The sequence below is a fragment of the Acomys minous genome (genome assembly GCF_964271855.1).
Source record: "Acomys minous genome assembly, chromosome: 3".
NCBI classification, from domain to species: Eukaryota; Metazoa; Chordata; class Mammalia; order Rodentia; family Muridae; genus Acomys; species Acomys minous.
The window spans coordinates 67,950,415-67,976,890 of NC_140485.1; the positions used below are offsets into that span (position 1 = coordinate 67,950,415).

Here is a 26,476-nt window from a genome sequence, read left to right on the forward strand (position 1 = left end):
GGGCGAGGCGAGCTCGGCCCAGCCTCTCGCTGGCGCCCCGGGCACCGCCTCCTCGTCCTGCGCGGCCTCCTCCTCCTCCTCCTCCGGGCCGCCCACCCGGCTCCTCGCTCCGCCCAGGGGCTGCGGGGACTGGAAACCGAAAGTGCGCGGCGCCGGGCGGGGCCGCGACCTGCCAGGGCCGGAGCTGAGCGCTAGCTAGCCCTGTCGAGGACGCGCCCGAGCCGGTGAGTGGCCTCCGCCCTATCCCGCACCTGCTTCTGCGGCGCTGCGACCACCGGCACCCTGCTCTGCTGGGGCTGGGTGTCAGGTTAGCCTTGGAGTCCCTCTCTGCCCCGCTCAGCGACCCCATCACCCCTGGAGTCCCTTTCCACTTCCCTCAGTTTTTCTAAATCCCCCAGAGTCCCTATCCCCTTCCCTCAGTTCCCCTATAGCCCCCGGAGCCCCTGTCCCCTTCCCTCAGTTCCCTTATAGCCCCCGGAGCCCCTGTCCCCTTCCCTCAGTTCCCCTATAGCCCCCGGAGCCCCTGTCCCCTTCCCTCAGTTCCCCTACAACCCCCTGGAGTTGCAGTCTGCCCCCTCAGTTTCCATATATTTCCCCCAGAATCCCATGTCTGCTCTTGTCAATTCCCCTATAGCCCTGGAGTCCCTGTCTAACCCCCTTAGTTCCCCCAGCATGCCCGGAGTACCTGCTCCTTTTCCTCAGCTCCCATCTACCCCTAGGATCTTTTTCCACTCTCCTTGCCACCCCTAGAGTCCTGCTTTCCCCACCTCCACCATCACCCGCTATCTTTCCCTTCAGTATAGTATACGTGGTTATCAGCAGCCCCCCACCTCCCACTCCCTGTTCCCTCTCCTCAGCAGCCTCACCACCCCTAAATCCCTGTACCTTCCCGTCAACGTCACCCCAGAGTTGCTGTCTCCTCTCCTTAGCAGCCCCCATCACCTCCAGAGTCAGTGTCTCCTGAGCCCCTAGCACTGCCATTACCTCCTCCCCTCTCTTGAGCTCACCCATCGCCACCCTGATCATTCCCTCTAGTGCCCCATCCTTCCTGGGAGCCTGCTTCAGCATCCCCTGTGGCTGTCATCCCCACAGTCCCCATCCTGCCTGTGGTCCCAGCCTCCTCGGAGCCTCACCATCTCCATTTCCCATCCCTATCTCTGTCCCGTTTCTGCCACAACCACCGCTCCCTCTGGCTTCACTCCCTTTGCTTCACTCACCCAGCCTCTACAGAGCACCTGGGCTCCCCGTTTCCTAAGCCCCCCACAGCCCCCCAGATCACTCTTGCTTTCTGTTAACCTTACTGTGTTTCTCTAAGGAATGTATGGTGTTGAGACTTTAGCTTTGGACTTGAAACTTACCCTGCAACCCAGCTGCCACCTCTTGCTCCATCCTCTTCCATCTCACCCTGTAATTATAGCTCTCTAAATGTTATCCCTGCAACTTCTTAACCATTGCTATCTTCTTCCTGCCCTCCCTGCCTTGATTCCCTCAAAACTCTAAACAAAGCATTACCCCTGCCATGTGCCTCTCCCTCTCCTTCCTTGCCTTTCTAGCACTTACGGTTTTTTCTTCTTCTCTTTTTTAATAATCCCAACTTGCTGGCATTTTATTTTAGTGTTTTTCAAAATGAGGAAGGAATTTCTTCTAAGAAAAAAAATTAAAAGCAAACACTAACCATTGAGCCTGCAGCATGAGAATGGGGTTTGGTAAAAATGAGAAAAAAAAAGACACCACAGAAATATTCCCAGGGGGAAGAAAAGAGACTGTTTTTCCTGATAAGAATAAAAGCTACCTCTCATACAATGCCAAATCTATTCACAGTTTCCAACTATGAATATTTTAAAACTGTGAGGACGGTCTCAAAAATCCGTTTGCTCAGAACTGAGTCACCACCACCCCACCCCACCCCCTGCACCCACATGATGTGCATGAGTTATATTGAGAAGTTCCCCGAAGGGGCTTCCTCTACACCCAGCAACAGAAGTTATCAAGATGGAAGAAAGGCAGGAACTGCTGACTTCTAGCTGGTCCCAAGGAAATGGCACTAATAGCTCACTTATTTTCACGTGCTAGAGAGTGCGGACCTGTAGGCTGCTGTGTCACAGGAATGCCTGGTAGTGTGGTGAGCGCCTGGGCAGTTTGGTGGTTTGTGGAAGCAGGGTCTCATGTAGTCCTTGTTGGCCTCAGACTCAGTGAAGGCTGTCTTTGGATTTCTGCCCTTCCTGCTTCTAGTTCCCAAGGGTTCTTCCAATTCCTGACCCCTCAACCGCCACCTCCCAGGGGCTGAGGGGAGATGACAGGCATGCACGCTGCAGCCACCTGGCACCTAATTCTGGAGTGACACATGTGGACTCCTTTTGCCCCAGCAGTCATTTTGTAAGAAAGGAAACGAAACCTAAGCAATGGATTAAGTAACTTGGCTGAAGGCAAGCCAAATAGTAGTTCGGGAGTTGATGATACTGTTTCTGTCCCCAAGCAAGTGACCAATCCCAGGAATGGGGAATTGGGTCCCTGGGAATTGCCTACATTGTGAGCTTAGTTTAGAGTTTGTATCATGGTTGGCGATCCACAAGGTTGAGTGCCTGTGCCTGTGATTAAAATCTGCATGTTACTCTTTGTTAATAAATCATTGACATGTAAAGGCAGAAGGCTGGCTGTTAGTAAACAAGCCACCCCAAAAGGCCCTGATGGCCGTGGAAAACAAGTCAACACCAAAGCCACCCCAGAAACTTGTCAGCTGAAACATGTCACCACCAGGTCCCCTAAGCCATGTGTGTGTACTTTCTGTAAATGTGATAAGTCGACTTAAAAAGGGAATTCCTCCCATCCCCCTACACGTGTACACCTTCTGTGCATGTGTGCACTTACTATGCATACACTAGGTTCACTTAGCAAGGGAATTCATCCCATCCCCCCCTCCCTCCTCCTTCCTTTATGTGTCTCTGTCTCTGTATTCCCTTCCCTTAATAAACCACTCACGTGGATCTGCCCAAGTGTGATTTCTGTTTCACTATACAGCCCCACCTCATACATCCTAATACGGGCTTTGTGGTGTTTGGGCATTTGCTGTGTTTGAAGGGTACTTGTGACTCTCACCCTGTGCAGTTACAGATAACTAAGTCAGGTGAATGTGGAAGAATTTCTGGGACTAAGACATGGAAGACAGAAGACCACATCTGGAGGGCAGGCCCAGGAATCCCCCTACCAACCACAGAGGTAAGCAGGGTTTCTACCCAGTGAAAGCGAGAAGCCTACTTAAGATGGCCTGTGTTTTTCAATTAATTAATACCTCCAAGCCTGGTGCAGTGGTGCACACCTCTAATCCCAGCACTCGGGAGGCAGAGGCAGGCGGATCGCTGTGAGTTCAAGGCCAGCCTGGTCTACAAAGCAAGTTCCAGGACAGCCAGAGCTACACAGAGAAACCCTGACTCAAAACAAACAAACAACAAAGGACTTCTTAGCTATAGTACGAATGGCATGAAAAGCAGCCTGTTCTCCACAGGAGAGCTGTGAATGGTGCTGTGATAGCAGGCCTGTCACTGCAGCAGAGAAGCCAGAGGCTGAAGAGTGAGATTAAGGCCATCCTGAGCTCCGTAGTGAAACCTCATCTCAAAAACAAGGGCTGGGCAGCATAGCTCAGTGGTAGAGCGTTTGCCTCAATGCCTGCCATGTGTAAGGCTCTTATTTGGACCCTGGCACTATGAGGGTGAGAAAAAAAATCAAAAACAAAACAAAACAAAAGATGGGATGTGAGAAACAAAATGACTTGCTTTGCCACGGGGCTATCCAATAGAAACTTGGGACAGCTAAAAACGACTTTCTAACATCATCATTGGGAAATTTAAAAGATACCCAGTAACATTTAGTTTTATGGTGTGTGTGTGTGTGTGTGTGTGTGTGTGTGTGTGTGTAAATCAGAGGACATCTCACAAGAGTTGGTTGTTTTCTTCCACCATGTGGGTGGGTCTTGAGGACTGAACTCAGATCATCAGGATAGGTAGCAAGTACTCTTATTAACTGAGCCATTGCACTTACCTTGAAATTTTAATTTAATGGCATCTTAATAAAATGTAGTGGTCTGATTTCTAAATTTAATCATACCCAAAATATTAACATTTTGAGAGAATTAATGCACATATAGACATACATGGGCCAAAACATTATATCATGTATCATAATAATGTTTTTAAACTTAGAGACCAACTTGGGTTACAGGATTAGACCTTATCTCCCCTGACCGCCCCCCGCAAAAAAAAGGCGAGGTGTGGTGGCACACGCCTTTAAATCCCAGCACCTGAGAGGCAGAGGCAGGCAGATCTCTGAGTTACAGGTCAGCCTGGTCTACAAAGAGAGTTCCAGGATAGCCAGGGCTATTACACAAAGAAACTCTGTCTCAAAAAACAAAATAAAAACAAACAACAAAAAAGGACCTAGCCGGGTGGCATGCATTTTTAATCCCAGCAATAAGAAGGCAGAGGCAGATCAATTTCTGTGTTTTAAAGCCGGCCTTGTCTACATAGTGAATTGCAGGCCAGCCAGTATTACACAGTGACCCAGCCTCAACCAACCAAACACTTCAGTGTTTTTGCTTCTGATGTAATGAAGTGGTCCTTCCAATCATCTTTGTTTTCAAGACAGGGTTTCTCTGTATAGCCCTGGCTGTATTGGAACTCACTTTGTAGACTAGGCTGTCCTTGAACTCGCAGAGAGAGCTGCCTGCCTCTGCCTCTCAAGTGCTGGAATTAAAGGCTTATGACACCACTGCCTGGCTAGTCCAGTCATCTTAAATCTTAATATTACATATATTGGTAGCTTTGCTAACTTTGTTTTATTTTGGTTTTTTGTTTTTTAAGACAGAGTTTCTCTTACAGTCTTGGTGATCCACCTGCCTCTGCCTCCCAAGTGCTGGGATTAAAGGCATGTGCCACCCTGCCTGGCAGCTTTCCTAACTTTTATTGTCAAATTGTACACAGTCTATGTTTTGCAAATCTCCACACCACTTTGCTAAGATCAACTCTAGAATCATCTTAGAGGAAAGGAAAGTGTTTGAGTGAGCGCGCACAGGGTGCTGGCTCCCAGGGGTGCTGTTGCGCCCCCCCTCCCTAGCTTCCCCTGTGAGGGGGGCTGTTGGTAAGTTGAGTACTGCGGGACAACTGTAGTTTCGATTTTCAGTTTCCTGAATCAAAGTTTGAGTTTCAGTTTTCATTTTTCTACAAGGAAACTAGATGTGCATGGTTTATTCTCTCCAGTCTGTTGGTTAGCCACAGAAAAACAAAACAAAACAAAAAAAAACCATCTTGGAAAGGGAAGCCTGCCTTTTTCCCATTCAAGCTGTATTTCCTGTTGCAAGGCAAAGGTCAAGTAATGCTTCCTACTTGGTTTTATTCCACTGGCCTTGTAGCCTATGATAACTGTTTAGCAGAGTAACTGCAGAAATCACAAGTCAGTCCCAGGAATAGCTTGGAGCATTTTATAATTTTTATATGTGTTAAAGTAATTTCCCTCTGTTTGTGTCTACAGGGCTTCATGCATTCAAGGCATGTGTCCTACCACTGCCTATACCCCATAGCCCCTCCAGGTTCTGCCATGTAGCTCAAGCTAGCTTCTAAGAAATTATGCTGTCCAAGTAGGCCTCTGTCTCTGAGGATAACAGATAGGAGCCACCACACCTGGTTCTTTTATTTGTTAAAAAAAAAAAAAAACTTAATAAGCTGGATATGGGAGCACATACCTTTAACCCCAGCACTAGGGAGGCAGAGGCAGGTGGATCTCTGTTTCTACAGAGTGAGTTCCAGGAATGTCAGGGGTACATCCTCGGGCTGTCTTAAAAACAACAACCAAAAAAGCCTTTTTTTTTTTTTTTTTTTTTTTTTGGTTTTTTGAGACAGGGTTTCTTGGTGTAGCCCTGGCTGTCCTAGACTCCCTGGCCTTGAAACTTACTATTTTTAACTCTATCTGTGTTTTGTGACATGTGTGCAGGTGCTTGCAGAAGCCAGAGACATTGAATCCCCCTGGAGCTGGAGTGCCAGCAGTTTAGTACTGCCCAGTGTGGGTGCTGGGAACTGAACTCAGGAAAAGCAGTGGATGCTCTTGCCTGCTGAGACATCACTCAGCCCTTAGCAGGAAACTTTTCACATTTCTCCAAGCAAAATCTGAGCTGCTTGTTTGTTCAGGAGGATGAAAGTTTGTTTGTTGTTCTCTCATTGGACTTCATTACCCCTTGACTCCATGCTTACGCAATGTCTCCATTGTGTTTAGGTCCTGTAGATGGAGAAGTGCCACCAAGAGCTAGAAATCAAACCAATAACCCAGCAGCCAGTGCGCTCCGAGGTGGATTCCACCATGCTGGACGGCATCCTAGGGCCAGCAACCATCCAGTTCCTTTCCGGCAGAGGGAAGAGAGATTTAGGGCTATGGGCAGGAACCCACATCAGGGAAGAAGAAACCAGGAGGATCATACCAGTGATGAAGCCAGAGACCAGAGACAAAGCCAGAATGACACCAGGATGAGAAATGACAACCAGGAGGGTAGGAACCACAGACCGCCATGGTCCAATGACAATTTCCAGCAGTGGCGGACACCACTGCAGAAGCCAGCAGAGCAGCCACAGCAGACGAAGAGACTAGGCTACAAGTTCCTGGAGAATCTCCTGCAGAAAGAGCCCTCCGAGGTGGCCATCACACTTGCCACAAGTATAGGGCTCAAGGAGCTGCTTTCTCATTCTTCCATGAAGCCCAGCTTCCTCCAGCTGCTCTGCCAAGTTCTCCGAAAGGCTTGCAGCTCCAGGATAGATCGTCAGAGCATCCTGCATGTGCTGGGCATCTTGAACAACTCCAAGTTCCTCAGAGTCTGCCTGCCAGCCTATGTGGTGGGAATGATCACGGAGCCCATCCCTGACATCCGGAACCAGTATCCAGAGCACATAAGCAACATCATCGCCCTCCTCCAGGACCTCGTCAGTGTCTTCCCGGCCAGCTCCATGCAGGAGACCTCCATGCTCATCTCGCTCCTGCCAGCTTCCCTTAATGCTTTGAGAGCCTCTGGGGTTGATATAGAAGAGGAGACAGAGAAGAATCTGGAAAAGGTGCAGACCATCATTGAACATCTGCAGGAAAAGAGGCGAAGGGGCACTTTGAGGGTGGACACCTACACTCTAGTGCAGTCTGAGGTAGAAGGCCAGGTTGAGAGCTACCGGGACATGCCCATCTATCCCACCTACAACGAAGTTCACTTGGATGAGAGGCCCTTCCTTCGCCCCAACATCATTTCTGGGAAATATGAGAGCACTGCCGTCTACCTAGACACTCACTTCCGACTCCTGCGAGAGGATTTTGTCAGGCCCCTTCGAGAAGGCATTTTGGAGCTCCTACAGAGCTTCGAGGACCAGGGTCTGAGGAAGAGGAAGTTCGATGACATCCGGGTCTACTTTGATGCCAGGATTATCACCCCCATGTGCTCAGCAACAGGCATCGTATACAAAGTGCAGTTTGACACAAAACCATTGAAGTTCGTCCGTTGGCAGAATTCCAAGCGACTGCTGTATGGGTCATTAGTGTGCATGTCTAAGGACAACTTCGAGACGTTCCTTTTTGCCACTGTTTCAAACCGAGAGCAGGAAGATCTGTGCCGAGGAATTGTCCAGCTGTGCTTCAATGAGCAGAGCCAGCAGCTGCTTGCAGACGTCCAGCCCTCCGACTCCTTCCTCATGGTGGAGACGACAGCCTACTTTGAGGCTTACCGGCATGTCCTGGAAGGACTGCAGGAGGTCCAGGAGGAAGATGTCCCCTTCCAGAGGAACATTGTGGAGTGTGACTCCCATGTGAAGGAGCCAAGTTACTTGCTAATGGGTGGCAGATATGATTTCACCCCCCTAATGGAGAATCCCTCAGGCACTGGGAAGTCTCTGAGGGCTGCCAAGGTCTTGCGTCGTCTTGGAGTTAATGTCTTAGACTTTAGCCAATGGCCCTCAAAAGAAGCCCTGAACCTGGATGACTCCCAGATGAAAGCCTTACAGTTTGCCCTCACAAGGGAGCTGGCTATCATTCAAGGACCTCCTGGAACAGGTAAGAGAATATCTCAGAGCCTGTGGTTTTGCAGTAGGTGTCTAGAATGCCTCATCTAGAAGATTTCCGTGAAATGCAATGAATACCATGCAGGCCATAACCACTCCTAGTGACTCCCACTAGAGACCATAGGCAAGCATAGTGATGAGTCAAGATCTCAAGCTCACAAGAAGACCACTGGGGTCAAAGAGAGGTACATCTTCTTGTCCAAAGGTTTGTTGGATTTGTGCTATTTAAATTAGTTAGTATAAAATATATAACCATAGCATGGTGTGCCAAGCACCACTTGACCTGCTCCACGTGCGTTAGCTCTCTGTATCGTCACACTAGCCCTGCTTGGTAAATACAGTCAAGGAAAGGTTAAACCTCCTCCCACTTCAGAGCCGTGAGGTGTTGGAAGCTCACACTGGTGAGCAGACCTAGGACTGGGACTTGAACTTAGGCAGCCCAGATGGGAAGCCTTGGCTCCTCTCTCTGCTGCCCTTCAGGATTCTCACTCACAGATGACTCCTGCTCTGGGATAGTACCTGTGGTTAGCAATCATCTGACCTGTACCTAGCTCTGTGTTTATGTGTACATTTTTATCTAACAACAAATGTAAGACCATGCTTGTATACATGGACTTCTATGTAATATACTCTGAGCATATTTATGCTAGCAGATATGCAAAAGCTCCTAAGTTAAATCCCCCCACAGCATATGCAAAACTAGGTAAGGAGGCAGAAGCAGGTCTTCAAAGTATTAATGATGTAAAGGCCAGGCGTAATAGGTTTTTTCTGCTTTTTTGAGACGGTTTCTCTGTGTTGCCTTAGCTGTCCTGGACTCACTTTGTAGTCCAGGCTGGCTTGGAACTCACAGCGATCCCCCTGCCTCTGCCTCCCAAGTGCTGGAATTAAAGGCTTGTGCCACCACGCCCAGCTTGTCTTTTCTCCATGTAGGTAAAATTCAGATGAATGTGTTTATTTAATAAGATTTGAAGTACACAGTTACTCACCTTTTAAGTTAATGAATAAAAATATTAAACTGAAACAAGTATACATTTTGTAACTTGTTTTTTCCTTATTTTCTAGGCAAAACATACGTGGGTCTAAAAATCATTCAAGCCCTTCTGACCAACAAGTCTGTTTGGCAGATTAGTGCCCAGAAGTTCCCCATCTTGGTCGTGTGCTATACTAACCATGCTTTGGACCAGTTTCTGGAAGGTAATGAATGTCTTCAGGCAAAATTGCTTTCTACTGGGGCTGGAGATGTAGCTCAGTGCTGGAGTACTTTCTCCTGTGTCACATGGCCCAGGCTCCATCCTCAGTACCACTCAAGCACAGGCAAGCAGGCACACGCACAGCGCACATGCACACAGTCAGCAACTTCAGTGGCTTTCTCATCTTTGTATACAGTCTTTTTTTTTTTTTTTTTTTTTTTTTTTGGTTTTTCGAGACAAGGTTTCTCTGTGTTGCCTTGACTGTCCTGGACTCACTTTGTAGACCAGGCTGGCCTCAGACTCACTGAGATCCACCTGCCTCTGCCTCCCAAGTGCTGGGATTAAAGGCGTGCGCCACCACTGCCAGGCTCTTGTACACAGTCTTTATCTTGACACAGCAGGGCTCGCTGATCTGCCCTGCTCTGCACCCTGAGCACCCTCTATCCTTCTGCTTCCCAAACCCAGGGGCACCAGTCACTTTCAGTCCCTGAGTTCTTCTCCTTTGACTGTCCCCTTTTTCCCTCCCCACCTCAGCGTAAGCGCATCTAACCCAGCTTGTACCAACTCATTCATGAAACCTTACCTTAAATATCTCACGTAGACTGGTCCCATTGCCAAGTTCCCTTTCTCCATTTTCTTTTTGTATTTTTTAAATTTTAAGTTTTTGAAGATTCATTTATTTTTATTTTATGTGTTTGGGCATTTGCCTGCATATGTGCCACATGCATTCCTAGTGTTATCAGAGACTAAAAGAGTCCAATCCCCTGGACTAAAGTTGCAGGTGTTTGTGTGGGTGCTGGGAACCAGACTCAGTCCTCTAGAAGAGCAGCAGTGATCTTAAATGCTGAGCCATCTCTGCCGCCCCTGTAAATTTGGGACAGGGGGTGGCAATCTGTGCCATGGACCATAAACATCAAGGGCTAGAGAAATTGCTGTATTTATTTAATCACTCAAAAAAATACTCATTAGGTACTGGAGAGATGGCTGAGTGGTTAAGAGTGCCTGGTGCTCTTCCACAGGACCTGAGCTCAGTTCCTAGTACCCACACTGAACACCTCTCAATCTACTTGTAATACCAACTCCAGCAGATTGGACACCATCTTCCGTCCCCCATGGGCCCCTATTGACAGTTACATATATATATATATATATAAAGATAAAATAAATCCTTGTAATGCTGTTTGGCCCAATGAATAAATAAGTATGCACTCCTCCTTTTGTTGAACCATGGCTCTGCATTTCTCTGTGCTTTTTCCACATACAGAAGCCCTTGTAGACTCTACCCCGCAGCCAGCTCCAGTCTCTTCTGTGTGTTTGCAGCAGCAGGTCCTTCAGTATTAGAGCTGTGGCTGTTGGAGTAAGTGGTTTAATGAGCCAAGATTGAAACAGGAAAGCAAATCAAAGCTGTGTCTCCAACATATAAGCAGCCGTTCCGTGTGTGGAATGGGTCACATGTCTGGCTGCTTGCTTGGGCCATGCTTGGAGCTGCAGAGATAGGCTTTTGCTTATCCAGACTGTAACTACACAGGGCCGTCACATAGAGTAAGCCACCAGTTCCATGCCTCACTACCTTTCTTGTGCTGTTACACATTATTAGAGCCAAGAGTTCTCTCTTCACTTGTCTAAGTCCATGTCCCTGCTCTTAAGCACTACACTTTTCAGCTTGGCAGCTCACATTATATTTGTAGCCTTCTCACACAAAATGAGGTGAGTGCCGGGCAGTGGTGGTGCACGCCTTTAATCCCAGCACTAAGGAGGCAGAGGCAGGCAGATCTCTGTGTGTTCAAGGCCAGCCTCGTCTACAGAGTGAGTCCAGGACAGCCAGGGCCATACAGAGAAACCCTGTTTCGAAAAACAAAAACAAAATGGGGTGAGTATCCTATAAGCTCAAGTTTATTCCCTTAAGCGACCAATTGAAGTAAGGTCCTGACATGCACAACTCTCACCTGAGCAAACTCAGCATCACTCTTCTGAGCTCTGGAATACTGCACATTGCTTTACAGGCATCTACAGGTGCCAGAAGACCAGCATTGTGCGAGTGGGCGGAAGGAGCAACAGTGAAATCCTGAAGCAGTTCACCCTGAGGGAGCTGAGGAACAAGCGGGAATTCCGCCGCAGCCTGCCCATGCACCTTCGAAGGGCCTATATGAGTGTAAGTCCTAATTCCAGAATAGGCAAGGGGCTTGAGGACCTCACAGAGCATAGCAGCTGCTTTCTGGCAGGCTCCTCAAGCCCTCTGAAGGGCCCAGCCTCCTTCTAGCATTTCATTCTGCTAATCCTTTGGTGCCCAAGACAAAGAGAGAAAAAGCTCCACTCCTGCCAGGACCTTCAGTCTTCTTCCCCCAAACCACCCACATTCTTAGCCAGTGACTGGAAGTGTCTTGATTTTTCAAGACAGGGTTTCTCTGTGTACTGTCTGCTATCGTGGAAGTAGACCAGGCTGGCCTCAACTCAGAGATCTGCCTGCCTTTGCTTCCAGAGTGCTAGGATTTAAGGTGTGCTCCATCAAGCCTGGCTTGGGAAGTAGCTCTTTTATGATCAGGGTTCCCACTCAAAATCACAACTGGATGGGATGGCACATACTTTTATTCCCAGCTATTAGGGAAACTGAGGCAGGAGGGATTGGTTAAGCTAAAAGTTTAGGAACAGCCTGGGCAATGTAGCAAGAACCTGTGTCTTGTGGAGAAAAAGATCCCAGGTCTTCTTATCAAGGAAGAAGAGGAGGCTATGGGGCGTGAAATTTGACCAGAGTGCCTCAGGTCTGTTTTCCCTGTTTCTTCCACCATGTCCTTTGCTCATCTTGCTTACTGCCAGGTTAGGCCGTTAAACACTAGTCCTTGGGTTTCAAGACCACATGATGTACTTGAGAAACTGGTTTGTTGGCTGGAGTGTTTACTTATTACTCACTCTTGTTTTTCCTTTCTTGACTTTATTTTCTCTCAGGGCAGAGGCTGGATTTGGGAGAGAATGTTTCTTCATTGCCTCTTTCTTTCTGTTCTTGGCAGATTGTGACAGAGATGAAGGAGTCAGAGCAAGTACTTCAGGAAGGGGCCCAGACCCTGGAGTGCACTATGCTTGGTGTCCTGCGGGAGCAGCACCTGGAGAAGTACATCTCTCCTCAGCACTGGGACAGCCTCATGAATGGACCCATGCAGGTAGGGCTGCCCAGAGGATGCTCAGCACATGGAGGCAGCTCCAGCATAGCCAGATCTGTCTGTAGACCTGATGCTGCAGGAGTGAAGCACTCCCTCCTGTGATGAGAAACAGTTGAGGGTCCTGGTTAGGAACAAGGCTGCGCAGTGGACCTGCTGGCTTTGTACCTGCATGAGTTTTGCTCTAAACAAGTGAATTCTTTTTATGTGCCTGTTTATTCTCTACAAAATGGGGTAACATTAAGTTGGAGTTTGGGGTTTACTGAGTAGAAGAGTACTTAACTAACAAGAGCAAGGTCCTGTGTTTGGTCCCTAGCACAAGCACACAGACAGACTGATTGACTGACTAACTGACATACACACACAGGAGCACACACATGGAAAACAGTAGCATTAGGTTGAGAACTGTGAAATTGCTAGCGCTTACAATTTTGGCTTAGGAAAACATGGCAATTTGAGTAGATACAGTAGCACATGCCTAACACCCAGCAGCAGAGACAAGAGGATGGCTGCAAGCTCTAGGCCAGCCTGGGTAGCACAGTGAGTTCTAAGGATGCACATTGAAGTGCTGTCCCAAAGCTGGGTGTGGTGGCACACTCCTTTAATCCCAGCACTCGGGAGGCAGAGGCAGGCAGGCAGATCACTGTGAGTTCAAGGCCAGCCTGGTCTACAAAGTGAATCTAGGACAGCCAGGGCTACACAGAGAAACCTTGTCTCCAAAAAAAGTGTCATATAGAAAAATTCATAGTCCATCTCAGAGACTTGGGAGTCGACAGGTGTGGAGCATATAGACTGAATGTGGGTTTGTATCAGAGTGATCCCAAGTAGGCAGGTGTGTGATTACACTGCAAGGAGTCATTAAGCCCCTCTCTGTCCTTGTCTCACTGGGCTGGTGAGAAGCAGTGGGACAGAGAGCTGGTGGCCACATGGATGGTGCAGCTGAGCTCCACCTGCCTGGTGCCATTTGGTACAAAGGCTTCTTGTTGCCCTGGTCCTCTTGACTTTGTCAAGACAGGCTAGATGTTTGGATTTGAGCATTTTGTGTAAATAGTATTAAATGTTCCAGTTTTGTAGCCCCAGAATTTAATTTTAAGACAGAGGTAGTGGTGGCTTCATGCCCTTTAATCCCAGCAGTCAGGAGGTAGAGACAGGCAGATCCTTGTGAGTTTGAGGCCCTCCTGGTCTATAAATTGAGTTCTAGGACAACCAGGGCTACACAGAGAAACCCTGTCTCCAATAAACAAACAAACAAGCAAACAAGGGCCCATGCTGGTCTCAAATTCACTATATACCTGAAGCTATCTTTCAGACCTCTGATCCCCCTGCCTCTACTCCCCAGGTGCTAGGATTACAAGCATGTACGACTAACTCAGCAGCCTCTGTTTGTCTGTCTGTTTGTTTTCAGAGACAGAGTTTCTCTGTATAGCTCTGGCTGTCCTGGAACCAGCTCTGTAGACCAGGCTGGCCTCAAACCCAGAGATCCACCTGCCTCTGCCTCCCAAGTTCTGGGACTAATGGTGTGTCCCTCTGCCACCCTGCTGCAGCCTCTGAACTGTAAGGTTTGGGGGTTAGATTTTCTGTGTGCTTGGGTTAGAACCCAGTGCTTCACACAAACCAAGCAAGAACCTGCTCTTGATATTTATCCTCAGGAAAGATTTTCATCTTTCTTGTTTTTGTTTTTCAAGACAGGGTTTCTCTGTGTAGCCTTGGCTGTCCTGGACTCGCTTTGTAGACCAAGCTGCCCTTGAACTCACAGTGATCCGCCTGCCTCTGCCTCCCAAGTGCTGGGACTAAAGACGTGCGCCACCATACCTGGCTAGGAAAGAATTTTAAATCCTTTGAGAAGACACTGTCTTCATACTGGCTGTCACAGAATTCTCATGACAATTCGTCTTTCACAGGATGCTGACTGGGTCTGTGTCCAGCCCTCGAAGCATTCCATGATGCTTGAATGGCTGGGGCTTGGTGTGGGCTCTTTTGCTCAGAGTGCTCCAGCAGGACCTGAGAACACAGGTAAGATGACACCATCAGATGGAGTGCAGTGGAAGCCAGAACAATACGGCTCAACTGCAGTGCCCATCTTGACAAATCTGAGTCAGTCAGCAAAAGACTTAGCAGGAAAGTGAGTCGCAAACTGATGGGGAGCACTGCAAATTAGAGAGTATTGTTCAGCATGCATGGAAAGTACTGTTTAGAAACTGAAGAGTCAGAGCGGTGGGTGCAGCTCAGTAGACTGCTGGCCTGGCAGGCACAAAGCTGTGGATTCCATCCTCAGCACCCTGAAGCCAGGCAGCGGGGCACATGCATGTAATCCCAGGATTCAGGAGGTAGAGGCAGGAGGACCAGAAGTCAAGATCTCCCTTAACTGTGTGTAACAACTACAAGGGAGGCATGGTGACACACACCTTTGGTTCCAGCACTAGGTAGGCAAAGGCAGACAGAACTCTGTGTCTTCAAAGCCAGCTTGGTCTACATAATGAGCTTCAGGAAAATTAGGGCTGTTGAGAGACCCTGTCTCGTGGCTGGAGAGATGGCTCAGTGGCTAAGGGTGCCACTTGCTCTTCCAAAGGTCCTGAGTTCAGTTCTCAGCAACCACATGGTAATTCACAACCATCTCTAATGTGATCTGATGCCCTCTTCTGGCCTACAGGTGTACATGCAGGCAGAACACTGTCTACATAATAAATAAATTAATTAATTTTAAAAAAGAGAGAGAGACCCTGTCTCAAAAAACCAGGCAGTGGTGGCACATGCCTGTAATCCCAGCACTTGGGGAGGCAGAGGCAAGTAGATCTCTGTGAGTTCCAGATCAGCCTGGTCTACAAACTGAGTCCAGGACAGCCAGGGCTATATAGAAACGCTGTCTGAAGAAAAACAATAAAACAATAACAAGGCTGGGCGTGGTGGTGCATGCCTTTAACCCCACCACTTAGGAGGCAGAGGCAGGTGGACCTCTGAGTTTGAAGCCACCTTAGTCTACAGAAAGAGTCCAGCACAGCCAGGGCTCTGTAATACAGAAAAACCTTGTCTGGAAAAAAAAAAAAACCCAACAATAAAAAAGAGCCTTCTTTTATTATGATTTTAAAAAAAGGTTTATTTATCATTTATACAATACTCTGCCCACATGTGTGCCTGCCCACCACAAGAAGGCACCAGATCTCAATACAGGTAGCTGTCAGCCACCATGTGGTTGCTGAGAACTTGGGATTTTTTAAAAATTATTTATTTATTTATTTATTATGTATACAGCATTCTGCCTGCAGGCCAGAAGAGATGGTTGTGAGCCACCATGTGGTTGCTGGGAATTGAACTCATGACCTTTGGAAGGGCAGTCAGTGCTCTTAACCTCTGAGCCATCTCTCCAGCCCCTGAACTTGGGGTCTTTGGAACAGCAGATGGTGCTCTTAACCTCTGAGCCACATCTCCAGCCGCCTTATTATTATTTTTAAACCATCATAAAGTATAAGAAGCAAACAGACAAACTGTTAAGTCTGTCCCTGGCATTCCTCCCACTTTCCCTTCCCAGGACTACTTAGGGCCATGAGACAGCTTAGTGTGTGAGCTTTTATAGCTGCCCTGTCCCACCTGCTTCCTCTCTTAGCCCAGGCAGAAGGGGAAGAGGAGGAGGAAGGGGAAGAGGAGGGTTCCCTAATCGAGATTGCAGAGGAAGCTGACCTGATTCAAGCGGACCGAGTGATTGAAGAGGAAGAGGTGGTGAGACCCCGGAGAAGGAAGAAGGAGGAGAATGGGGCAGACCAAGAGTTGGCTAAAATGCTTTTGGCCATGAGACTAGACCAGTATGGACCTGGAACTGCAGCTACACAGGAGCAAGCTACAGAAGAATGGGAGGTAAACTAACTTCCTTTCCTAAAAGCCCCAACAGAATGGAGAAGAGGATTCTGTCTTACCAGGCAGACCTGGGTTAGACCAGGCTCTGGAGGGTTTGGCCACTGCTGTTACCACTGTTAAGTGGTCACTTCATCGTCACAGCTGGCTGCTGTACCATTCATGCCTAGCCCGAGGGTAGAAACCCTATGATGTTGCCTAGCAAAACCAGCAGCTTAGATGAGAAGCAGGTGCCAGGATGCTCCTTTGGGTGGGGCTTTCAGAAGCACGTGGCATGTGGGCGTCACCCCACGTCCTGTCCCTGCTCATTATTTCACCTGCCTTGTCAGTCACGTTGTCTGTGAGCAGCCAGTGCAGGTATAGAGGATGAAAGTAAAACCAGAAAGCAGATGCCATGCTTGAGTCAGCCTGGGATCGCACTTATCTTATCTTAGACCTAGAGTGGTGTGAGTTAGTCTCCTGTAAACTTTCTTCTGCTTTTGGTCAATCATTTACTATGACAACAGGAGACTGGCTATGCCAAGTACCATTTGTAACCCTTACTGAGGGTGAAGGTCTCTCTCTCTCTCTTTTTTTTTCAAGACAGGGTCTCTCTGTATAGCCTTGGCTATCCTGGACTTGCTTAGTAGACCAGGTTGGCCTCGAACTCACAGCGATCCACCTGCCTCTGCCTCCCCCTAACCCTAACCATAACCCTAACCCTGAGTGCTGGGATTAAAGGTGTGCGCCACGACCGCCCCGCTGAGTCTAGTTCTTAAAACTGTGAATTGGTCTTCTCTCTGTTGTGTCACCTGGGGTTGAGAGCTTTAGGGTGGTGACATCTGTTTCACATGACAGTCTTCATAAAATCTTGACGCCTCATTCAGTGGCAGATCCAGACAATAGTACTTTCTCTTAAGATATTGTGAGTGCCCTGGACCATTGTAGAGGCCTGTATTAAGTACCTGCTCCTAAGCAATGGCCCAGAGAGCATTCACCAAGAGCCCACTCTCCTCTACTTTAATGACACACCTCATTTTAGAAAGATAAATAGATGGTAGCCAAAGTGAGTTCAGAGGGAAGCAGTAGGGAAAGGGGCAGAGCACAAACACATTTGTTAGAAAATGTCATGATGAGCCAGGCATGGTGGCACATCCCTTTATTCCCCACACTAGGGAGGCAGAAGCAGGCAGATCTCTGTGAGTTCGAGGCCAGCCTGGTCTACAAAGTGAGTCCAGGACAGCCAAGGGTACACAGAGAAACTCTGTGTCGAAAAACAAACAAACATCATGATGGTATCTGGGACATTGTGTGTGATTTTAAAAGGCAAACAATAAGCTGGCCAGTGTCAGCCGTGTCTGGCCAGTGTGTGTCAGCCATGTCTGGCCAGTGGGGTCATTCCCAGTGCTCTTCACATTGCCAAGCTGGCCCCCGGGTCATACTGCCTGAAAAGAGACAGGACAGGCTTGGGCCCGGGCAGCTCTTGGGAGCTTTGTGTAGCTTCTCATGAGGGAGAAGCTGTTGGAAGAGTGAGACAGAGTTCACTGGGTTGGCAGCCCCTTAGCATCTGTGTTGGGGCCTCTGCTCACCGCCTCTTGCTTGGTGTTGATGTCTGCAGATCCCGCGTGAACAGAAAAAGAAAATGAAGAAGAAAGTGAAGGTTGAGCTTGGCAAACTGAACACCATGACTGAGGCCGAAGCCAATGCCATCCATGACGTCTGGCAGCTGGACCTGAACTCCCGCTGGCAGCTCTATAGGTACGGGTGTGGTGCCCAGCCAGCCTGTATCACGTGCTGTGGGATTTCTGCTCGGTTCCTAGGATGGGTCACACTAGGCAGGACCTCATGCAGCTCAGGAGAGGCAGATTAGGCCGTTGGGAAGCTCTGATAACAAAGCTGTGTCTCTATTCTGTGTCCTCACCTCCTCCTGACCTCTGAATGACCTTGCACGTCTTTTAAGGGACATTTTAGTCTCTTGGTTTCTGTAATTCTGGGTCTCTGAGTCTCTCTATCTGGCCTATAAACCCGGTAGGGTTTTAGCATTCACTTCTGGAACTGGCACATCACTTACTAAAGAAAGGCTTCCTTTCCCTGCTTCTTCATTCTCCAGGCTGTGGCTGCAGATGTACCAAGCTGACACACGCCGGAAGATCCTCAGCTATGAACGCCAGTACCGCACATCAGCAGAAAGAATGGCCGAGCTAAGACTCCAGGAAGACCTGCACATCCTTAAAGATGCCCAGGTTGTGGGCATGACAACCACAGGTAGGAGGGTATGGGGGATTACCTGTTGAAGCCAAGTTCACCTTGCAGCCAGATCCCATCAGATGAAGAAAAACATGGTGAGAGCTGTTTCAAGCTGCCCTTCCTTATCTTGGGAACTCTTGGTGATATTTTCCTACTTGTTGCAGAGCTTAAGACTCAACCAACAAGCATAAAGCTCAAGACCACTCAGTGCCCTTGGTGCCCATTCTCTCATTCAGTGCCCACCTCTCACTCGGTGCCCACCTCTCACTCGGTGCCCGCCTCTCACTCGGTGCCCACCTCTCACTCGGTGCCCGCCTCTCACTCGGTGCCCGCCTCTCACTCGGTGCCCGCCTCTCACTCGGTGCCCACTCCAGCCCCAGATGAGCAGGAGGGCTTAGTTTCTACAAGCGCAGGAAAGATGCAAAAGAGGTGGCCCTTTGGGTCTTGTGCCACTAGTTCAAGGGAGCCTCTCCCATCTTTCCTGATTTGAGGTGCTGCCAAGTACCGCCAGATCCTGCAGCAGGTCGAGCCTCGGATCGTCATTGTAGAAGAGGCTGCTGAGGTTCTTGAGGCCCACACCATTGCCACGCTAAGCAAAGCTTGCCAGCATCTCATTCTGATTGGGGACCACCAGCAGGTAAAAGCAAGAATTCTTAGAAGATGGTGTGTTCTCTGGGGGATAGGACAAGCAGAAGACCCTGGCCTCTCCACTTAGCAGTGCGTAAGCTTACTGGTAACTCTTTGTGCTTGCTTGCTTCTTTCCTTTCATCCATGTTCTTTCCTCCTCAGCCCCATGACTAGAGATGCCAGGCAGGCATTCCACCTTACCCCTGAACTCTCCCTAGCCATACAGACCAGGTTGGCTTCAAATTTTAATCCTCCTGCATTAGACCACTGGGTTATAGAACTGTACCACCAGCCGGGCGTGGTGGCGCACACCTTTAATCCCAGCACTCGGGAGGCAAAGGCAGGCTACAAGGTGAGTCCAGGACAGCCAAGGCTACACAGAGAAACCCTGTCTCCAAAACCAAAAATAAGAAAAAAAGAACTATACCACCTTGCTTACTTCAATATGCCTTGGGGGGAAAAAAACTTGAGCGTGGTGGTGGTGGTATATGCCTTTAATCTCAGCACTTGGGAGGCAGAGTAGGTGAGTTTGAGGCTAGCCAGGGCTACACAAAGAAACTCTGTCTTGAAAAAAAAACAATAATAATATTAGTAACTTATTTAAACTGTGTCTTTTTAAATTTCATGTGTATGGGTGTTTTGCCTATATGTCTGTGTCCCACATACCTGCAGTGCCTTTAGAAGCCAGAAGAGAATATCAGATCCCCTTAGACTGGAACTACAAACAGTGAGCTGTTACATGGGTGCTGAGAATTGAACTTGGGACCCGGCAGGAGCAACCAATGCTCTTTACTATAGAGCCATCTCTCCAGCCCTCACATAGTTCCTTAAGTCTTTTGTTGTATTTTTCTTTTTTTTCTTTCTTTTTTTTTTTTGTTGTTGTATTTTTCTTTTTTCTTTTCTTTTTTTTTTCTTTTTCTTTTTTTCTTTCTTTCTTTCTTTTTTTTTTTTTTTGTTTGTTTGTTTCCTGACAGGGTTTCTCTGTATGTGTCCCTGGCTGTCTTGGCCTCACTTTGTAGACCAGGCGGGCCTCAAACTCACAGGAATCCACCTGCTTCTGCCTGCTGAGTGCTGAGATTAAAGGCACGCACCACCACGCCCAGCTTGAGCATGTCACTCTTAAAGCCCTCCAGGGGCTTCTCACTGTTCTTGATGTTAAAAATCAATCTCCTTTGGTTTTGAGATGGTCTCATGTAGCCCAGGCTAGCCTCAAACTCACTTTGTAGCTGAGGATAGCTTTATACAACTGACCCTTGCCTCCACCTCCCAAATGTGGGATTACAGGGACATGCACATACCTGGCCTAGAAGCTGCTAATAGGAAGACCCTCTCAAAAGCCAGAGTGGGCCTTGTCCTGTGTCTCTGGCTTACCTCATCTGCTCAGGGCTTTCCTTCATTGTCCTTCCTGTCCCTTATCATGGCTTTGCAACTTCCTTCATGCTGTTGTCAACTCAGATGCCACTGTTCAGAGGTCTAGCCAAAGAATTGCCACCCTCAGGCTCAGGCTCTCTGTTACATCATCTTGAATTCTTCATGGTCCTCCTCACTATTAATGCTCAACCTGTCAGCATCTAGACTAGTCCTGAACCTTCAACAGAAGGTGCTTGAAATACATGCTGCTGGGTGATCAGTGTGTTTCCAGCCAAGAGTTCTCAGACATGTTTCTTTCCACAGCTGTGCCCCAGTGCTAATGTGTATGATCTGGCCAAGAACTTCAACCTTGAGGTGTCCCTGTTTGAACGGCTGGTAAAAGTGAACATCCCCTTCGTCCATCTGAATCACCAGGTGAGAGGCTGAGCTTGTGTTACTATATAGACTTGCAGAACGCACCTGGGTACATGCCAGCTGCCAGCAGCTAGAACTGGTTCATCGCTGAAATAGTACATCAGCAATACTGTCTGAAACCATTGCAGGGTCCCCTGCTTCTCGGATGAAGCCACTGGCTCTCTGCTAGTGCTCTTGAGTGTTACCTCCCCTGCGGGAACTGTAGCCTCCAGAGAAATGGCCCTTTGCCTAAGACTTGTTGCTAATAACATGTGTTGTTTCAGCACCGCATGCGTCCTGAAATCGCCCGCCTTTTGACCCCCCACATTTACCGGGATCTGGAGAACCATCCCTCTGTTCTCAAGTATGAGCAGATTAAGGTCAGTCTGTCCTTTCTGGTCATCTCTGATGGTGTCAGCAGCCTAGGAGGTTTCTGTTCCTCAGGAGAGGAAAAAAAAAGGCTTTTGAAAGTAGTAGAGGGGGCCTGGAGAAGGCTCAGCACTTGAGAGTGTGTACTGAGCCACGTGGTGGCAGCGCACGCCTTCAATCCCAGCACTCCGGAGGCACAGGCAGGTGGGTCCCTGTGAGTTCCAGGCTAGCCTGGTCTACAAAGTGAGTCCAGGACAGCCAAGGCTACACAGAGAAACCCTGTCTTGAAAGAGTGTGTATTGAAAAGAAAAAAAAGTGCATACTGTCTTGTAGAGGACCCAAGTTCAGTTCCTAGCACCCACACTGGGTCCTCCAAACTGGGTCCCTTAGCTGCCTCTAATCCAGGAGGGGATCCAACACTGATCATCTCTTGGCCTCTCAGCATCTTTCAGTCTTTATGGGTACCCACACTCAGGTGCACATACCCACACATGGACATACACACATATTAAAATTAAAACAGAGGGGGCTGGAAAGATAACTTAGTGGGTGAGAACGCTGGCTGCTCTTCCAGAAGTCCTGAATTCAATTCCTAACACCCACATATTGCCTCACAACCATCTGTGATGGGATCTGATGCCCTCTTCTGGCCTGCTGGCACCTATGTACAGATAGAACACTCATACATATAAATTTTTAAAAATCTGTGATAAAAAGCAGGGGAGAGCCAGGTGTGGTGGCGCACGCCTTTAATCTCAGCACTTGGGAGGCAGAGGCAGGCAGATTGCTGTGAGTTCGAGGCCAGCCTGTTCTACAAAGCAAGTCCAGGACAGCCAAGGCTACACAGAGAAACCCTGTCTCAAAAAAAAAAAAAGGGTGGGGAGGCTGGAGGATAGAGCCAGCTCAGGATTGCTGAGCCTTAGGAGGAACACTTGGCAGCTGTTACCTTGAGCAAGTCAGGCAAGAGAGCCAGGTGCTGTGCAGTGAGAACGATGGCTCCTGCCCTGTCCCCAGCCCTGCAGAGGAGCCCGTGTGCAGCAGTCAACAGTGGAGTGCTCAGCACAGCACCAGCTACTGCTTGTTCCCTTGGCCATGACAGCTGATCAGCTACTTGGAAAGCTGAAGTAGGCCTGAGGATTCTCCATCTCAGTGCCATGGCCTAAGATAAAGCACAGGGTGACTCACTTCAAAGTTAAAGATTGTGAGGTGGAGGGCACAAAAAGCACAAAGTCAGCCAGGCGTGGTGGTGCACGCCGTAATCCCAGAACTTTAGAGGCAGAGGCAGACAGATGGTTGTGAGTTTGAGACACCCAGGGCTACACAGAGAAACCCTGTCTCGAGGGGGGTGGGGGAAAGCACAAAGTCTCTTCCTGTGGGTCAGTGTCCATGAGATGAGAAAAACAAGTGCCAAGACCTGGGGTGTAGCTCCGCGGTATAGCACCTGCTTAGCATATATATGAGGCTCTGGGTTCAGTCCCCAGTGTTGAAGGGAAGGGGAAAAGTGTTACAAGGGAGTCTCTGATGTGTTGCCGCCTTGCTTTTCAGGGGGTCTCCTCCAACCTTTTCTTTGTGGAGCACAACTTTCCTGAACAGGAGATCCAGGAAGGCAAAAGCCACCAGAACCAGCACGAGGCACACTTTGTGGTGGAACTGTGCCAGTACTTGCTGTGCCAGGAGTACCTGCCCTCCCAGATCACCATCCTCACCACCTACACTGGGCAGCTCTTCTGTTTGCGCAAACTTATGCCTGCCAAGAGATTTGCTGGCATCAGGGTCCATGTGGTGGACAAGTACCAAGGGGAAGAGAATGACATCATCCTCCTCTCCCTCGTGCGGAGCAACCAAGAGGGCAAGGCAGGCTTCCTCCAGATCCCCAACCGCATCTGCGTAGCCTTGTCCCGGGCCAAGAAGGGCATGTACTGCATTGGGAACATGCAAATGCTTGGCAGGGTGCCCTTGTGGAGCAAGATCATCCACACACTTCGAGAGAACAACCAAATAGGCCCATCACTCCGCCTCTGTTGCCAGAACCACCCTGATACCCACACTCTTGTATCCAAAGCTTCTGACTTCCAGAAAGTGCCGGAAGGAGGCTGCAGCCTACCCTGTGAGTTCCGGTTGGCCTGTGGGCACGTATGCACACGTGCCTGCCACCCCTACGACTCTTCCCATACGGAGTTCCAGTGCATGAAGCCATGCCAAAAAGTCATATGCCAGGATGGGCACCGGTGCCCACTTGTTTGCTTCCAGGAGTGTCAGCCTTGTCAGGTGAAAGTGCCCAAAACCATTCTTCAGTGTGGTCACCAACAGATGGTCCCTTGTTCAATGTCAGAGTCAGATTTTTGTTGCCAGGAGCCTTGCCCCAAGGTACTAAGATGTGGCCACAGATGCAGCCACCTGTGCGGTGAGGATTGTGTGCGTCTGTGTTCAGAAAAGGTCACCGTGAGACTTAACTGTGGGCACAATCAACTGGTGAAGTGCGGCAATGTGGAAGATATAAAATATGGTCTGCCAGTCAAGTGCACCACCAAGTGCGACACTATCCTAGACTGCGGCCATCCTTGCCCAGGCTCCTGCCACAGCTGCTTTGAAGGGCGATTCCATGAGCGCTGTCAAGAGCCCTGCAAGCGCCTGCTCATCTGCTCACACAAGTGCCAGGAGCCCTGCATTGGTGAGTGTCCACCCTGCCAGCGGACATGTCAGAATCGCTGTGTGCATAGCCAGTGCAAGAAGAAGTGTGGGGAGCTGTGCAGCCCCTGTGTGGAGCCCTGTGTCTGGCGCTGCCAGCACTACCAGTGTACTAAACTCTGCTCAGAGCCCTGCAACCGGCGCCCATGCTATGTGCCTTGTACTAAGCTGCTGGCTTGTGGCCACCCTTGCATTGGTCTGTGTGGGGAGCCATGTCCCAAGAAGTGCCGTGTCTGCCATCTGGATGAGGTTACCCAAATCTTTTTTGGCTTTGAGGATGAGCCTGATGCCCGTTTTGTGCAGCTTGAAGACTGCAACCATATCTTTGAGGTACAAGCCCTTGACCGCTACATGAATGAGCAGAAGGATGACAAAGTTGCCATCAAGCTGAAGGTCTGCCCCATCTGCCAGGTTCCCATCCGCAAAAACCTGAGGTACGGAAGCAGCATCAAACAGCGGCTGGAGGAGATAGAAATGGTGAAGGAGAAGATCCAGGGCTCTGCAGGGGAGATTGCAGCCAGCCAGGAGCAGCTTCAGGCCCTGCTGGAGAGCAAGACCCTCTTCTGCCAGCTGCGTCCTCAAGAATTCCTGGGCCTCCAAGAGAAGCTAGCCCAGAACAACCTATCCATGAAGGACCTGGGCCACGTGGAGAATTCCATCAGCTTCTATGACCGCTTGGCCAACCTCGAGGGGTCCCTGGAAAAGGTGCATCCCTTAGAACGGCAGAGTGTCAGGACTCGTCTGGAACAGGTTCATGGGTGGCTGGCCAAGAAGCGCTTGAGCTTCAGCAGCCAGGAACTGAGCGACCTCCAGAGTGAAATCCAGAGGCTCACCTACTTAGTGAACCTCCTGATGCGCTGCAAGATGGCAGAGAAGGTGAAAGGCAGCACAGCAGAAGAGGTCTCCAGCATCCGGAATATTCTCGAAAAAACATGTAAGTTTACCCAGGAAGATGACCAGCTTGTGCAGAAAAAGATGGATGCTCTGAAAACCATCCTTCCCTGCTCTGGCCTGGGCATCTCAGAGGAAGAACGGGTGCAGATTGTCACCGCCTTAGGTGTCCCTCGTGGCCATTGGTTCAAGTGCCCCAATGGCCACATCTATGTCATCACTGAGTGTGGTGGAGCCATGCAGAGGGCCACCTGTCCCGAGTGCCAGGAGGTGATTGGTGGTGAAAATCATACTCTGGAGAGAAGCAACCAGCTTGCCTCCGAGATGGATGGAGCCCAGCACCCTGCCTGGTCAGACACAGCCAACAACCTGATGAACTTTGAGGAGATCCACAGGATGATGTAGAAGTTGACACCCCAAGCCTTTTGCCCTGCCACCTCAGAGCCAGGGTTGGCTCCCTGTGGGAGAACCAGCTTATTAGTGCCCTGTGTAGTCTTCGCACTTGTTCAAGGATCCACTTCCAGGGCTTGCCCACGTGATTCTAGGTATACCCCTGCACTAGAGTAAGTCACCTCCAGCACTGAACAGAGCCCGCAGCTCGCAGCTCCTCTCTTGCAGCAAGTAGGACTCCTGGGAGCATCTGGCCTCCACCCAGGGCTATTAGGATAATTGGGTCCTAGTGTGGACAGCACTTCTGTGTGTTCCCAGGGTGCACTGCTTCACATGGCCAGTCCCTAACTTGCTGACTAACTTCCATTGTAATAACAGCAGCCCAGAGCTTTAGGAACCACTTACCCTTCAAGGAGCACAAGATCCCTAGCATCCCATTCCATGGGCTCCCGCCCTCCTGGAGACGGAGGCCTGTGACAGGCACTTTACCAACTCTTGACCCAGTTACATAGTCATAGACATCCCAGTGGGGTGGGGCTCTCACAGCAGGCACAGGCTGAGTGACCCCTGCACCCTCTTGAAACTTGCACTCAAATAACGGGGTGGGGTGGTGGGTGGGAGGGTGTCTCTGTAGGAGAGACTCTGGTGGTGCTGCCTGCGGGTTCAGTGTCTGCAGCACCTCCTGTGAGTCTTGTCCTGGCACCCTCCCTTGCAGCCTTTGCCTGGGTAGGGTTAGCATGCCAGCAGCTTCTGCAGGCCCCAGGCCCACTACCTGCATCCGCATCTCTTTCCATGTTCCTTAGAACAGAGTTAGGCATCTCAGGTCCTTTCTAATGTTGACCAGGAAAGCCCCTTTCTTATGTATGCATCTCCTTTTTTTGTCTTTACTATGCACTTTAGCCTATAAAGCAAATTAATAAAAAAAACAATGATTTTAAAAAGTCTGTGGTCTGTATGTGTGCTTGTCTTTTTGCTGTACTGGTTAACTGATGAGCATAGGGCTTCAGCTTTGTTCTACAACCATCACCATCCTAGCCCAGTGGTTTGTCTACTTTCCTAACTTTGAGTAGCAACATGGGTGGCCAGAGAATTGTGGGTGATACATGCCTATGTCGAGGCATCATTTTTTTTGTAGTGGGGGTCATTTAGCTATTGAGCCAAATTTTACTCATGGTAAGACATTTTATGACATTCTACAGGGCTGGAGAGATGGCTCAGTGGGTAAGAGCACTGGCTGCTCTTTCAGAGGTCCTGAGTTCAA

At 49.2% G+C, this 26,476-nt stretch overlaps 1 protein-coding gene across 2 annotated transcripts; it reads left to right on the top strand.

Annotated features, from left to right (window-relative positions):
* Positions 1-5: 5 nt before the first annotated feature.
* Positions 6-26,159, top strand: ZNFX1 (zinc finger NFX1-type containing 1). Of its 2 annotated transcripts, none has more exons than XM_084777168.1 (14): positions 6-307; positions 3,106-3,216; positions 6,259-8,064; positions 9,135-9,266; positions 11,266-11,414; positions 12,268-12,417; positions 14,316-14,427; positions 16,016-16,263; positions 17,858-17,997; positions 18,350-18,504; positions 18,978-19,123; positions 20,788-20,898; positions 21,162-21,257; positions 22,792-26,159. In XM_084777168.1, exons 2-14 carry the CDS (start codon positions 3,156-3,158, stop codon positions 25,228-25,230), a joined length of 5,745 nt encoding a protein of 1,914 aa, XP_084633294.1. In that variant the 5' UTR covers positions 6-307; positions 3,106-3,155; the 3' UTR covers positions 25,231-26,159. The 2 variants fall into 2 exon arrangements, with proteins under 2 accessions (XP_084633294.1, XP_084633293.1); XM_084777167.1 differs by having other exon boundaries at positions 6-224.
* The last annotated feature ends 317 nt before the right edge of the window (positions 26,160-26,476 follow it).

What these genes read in the sequence shown, in the direction of transcription:
- ZNFX1 (XM_084777168.1), top strand. Translation starts at nt 3,156, where the DNA reads ATGGAAGACAGAAGACCACATCTGGAGGGCAGGCCCAGGAATCCCCCT. An exon ending in TTTGGACCAGTTTCTGGAAG is followed by an intron (nt 9,267 to 11,265) that starts GTAATGAATGTC and finishes ATTGCTTTACAG; the next exon opens with GCATCTACAGGTGCCAGAAG. An exon ending in AGCAGGACCTGAGAACACAG is followed by an intron (nt 14,428 to 16,015) that starts GTAAGATGACAC and finishes TTCCTCTCTTAG; the next exon opens with CCCAGGCAGAAGGGGAAGAG.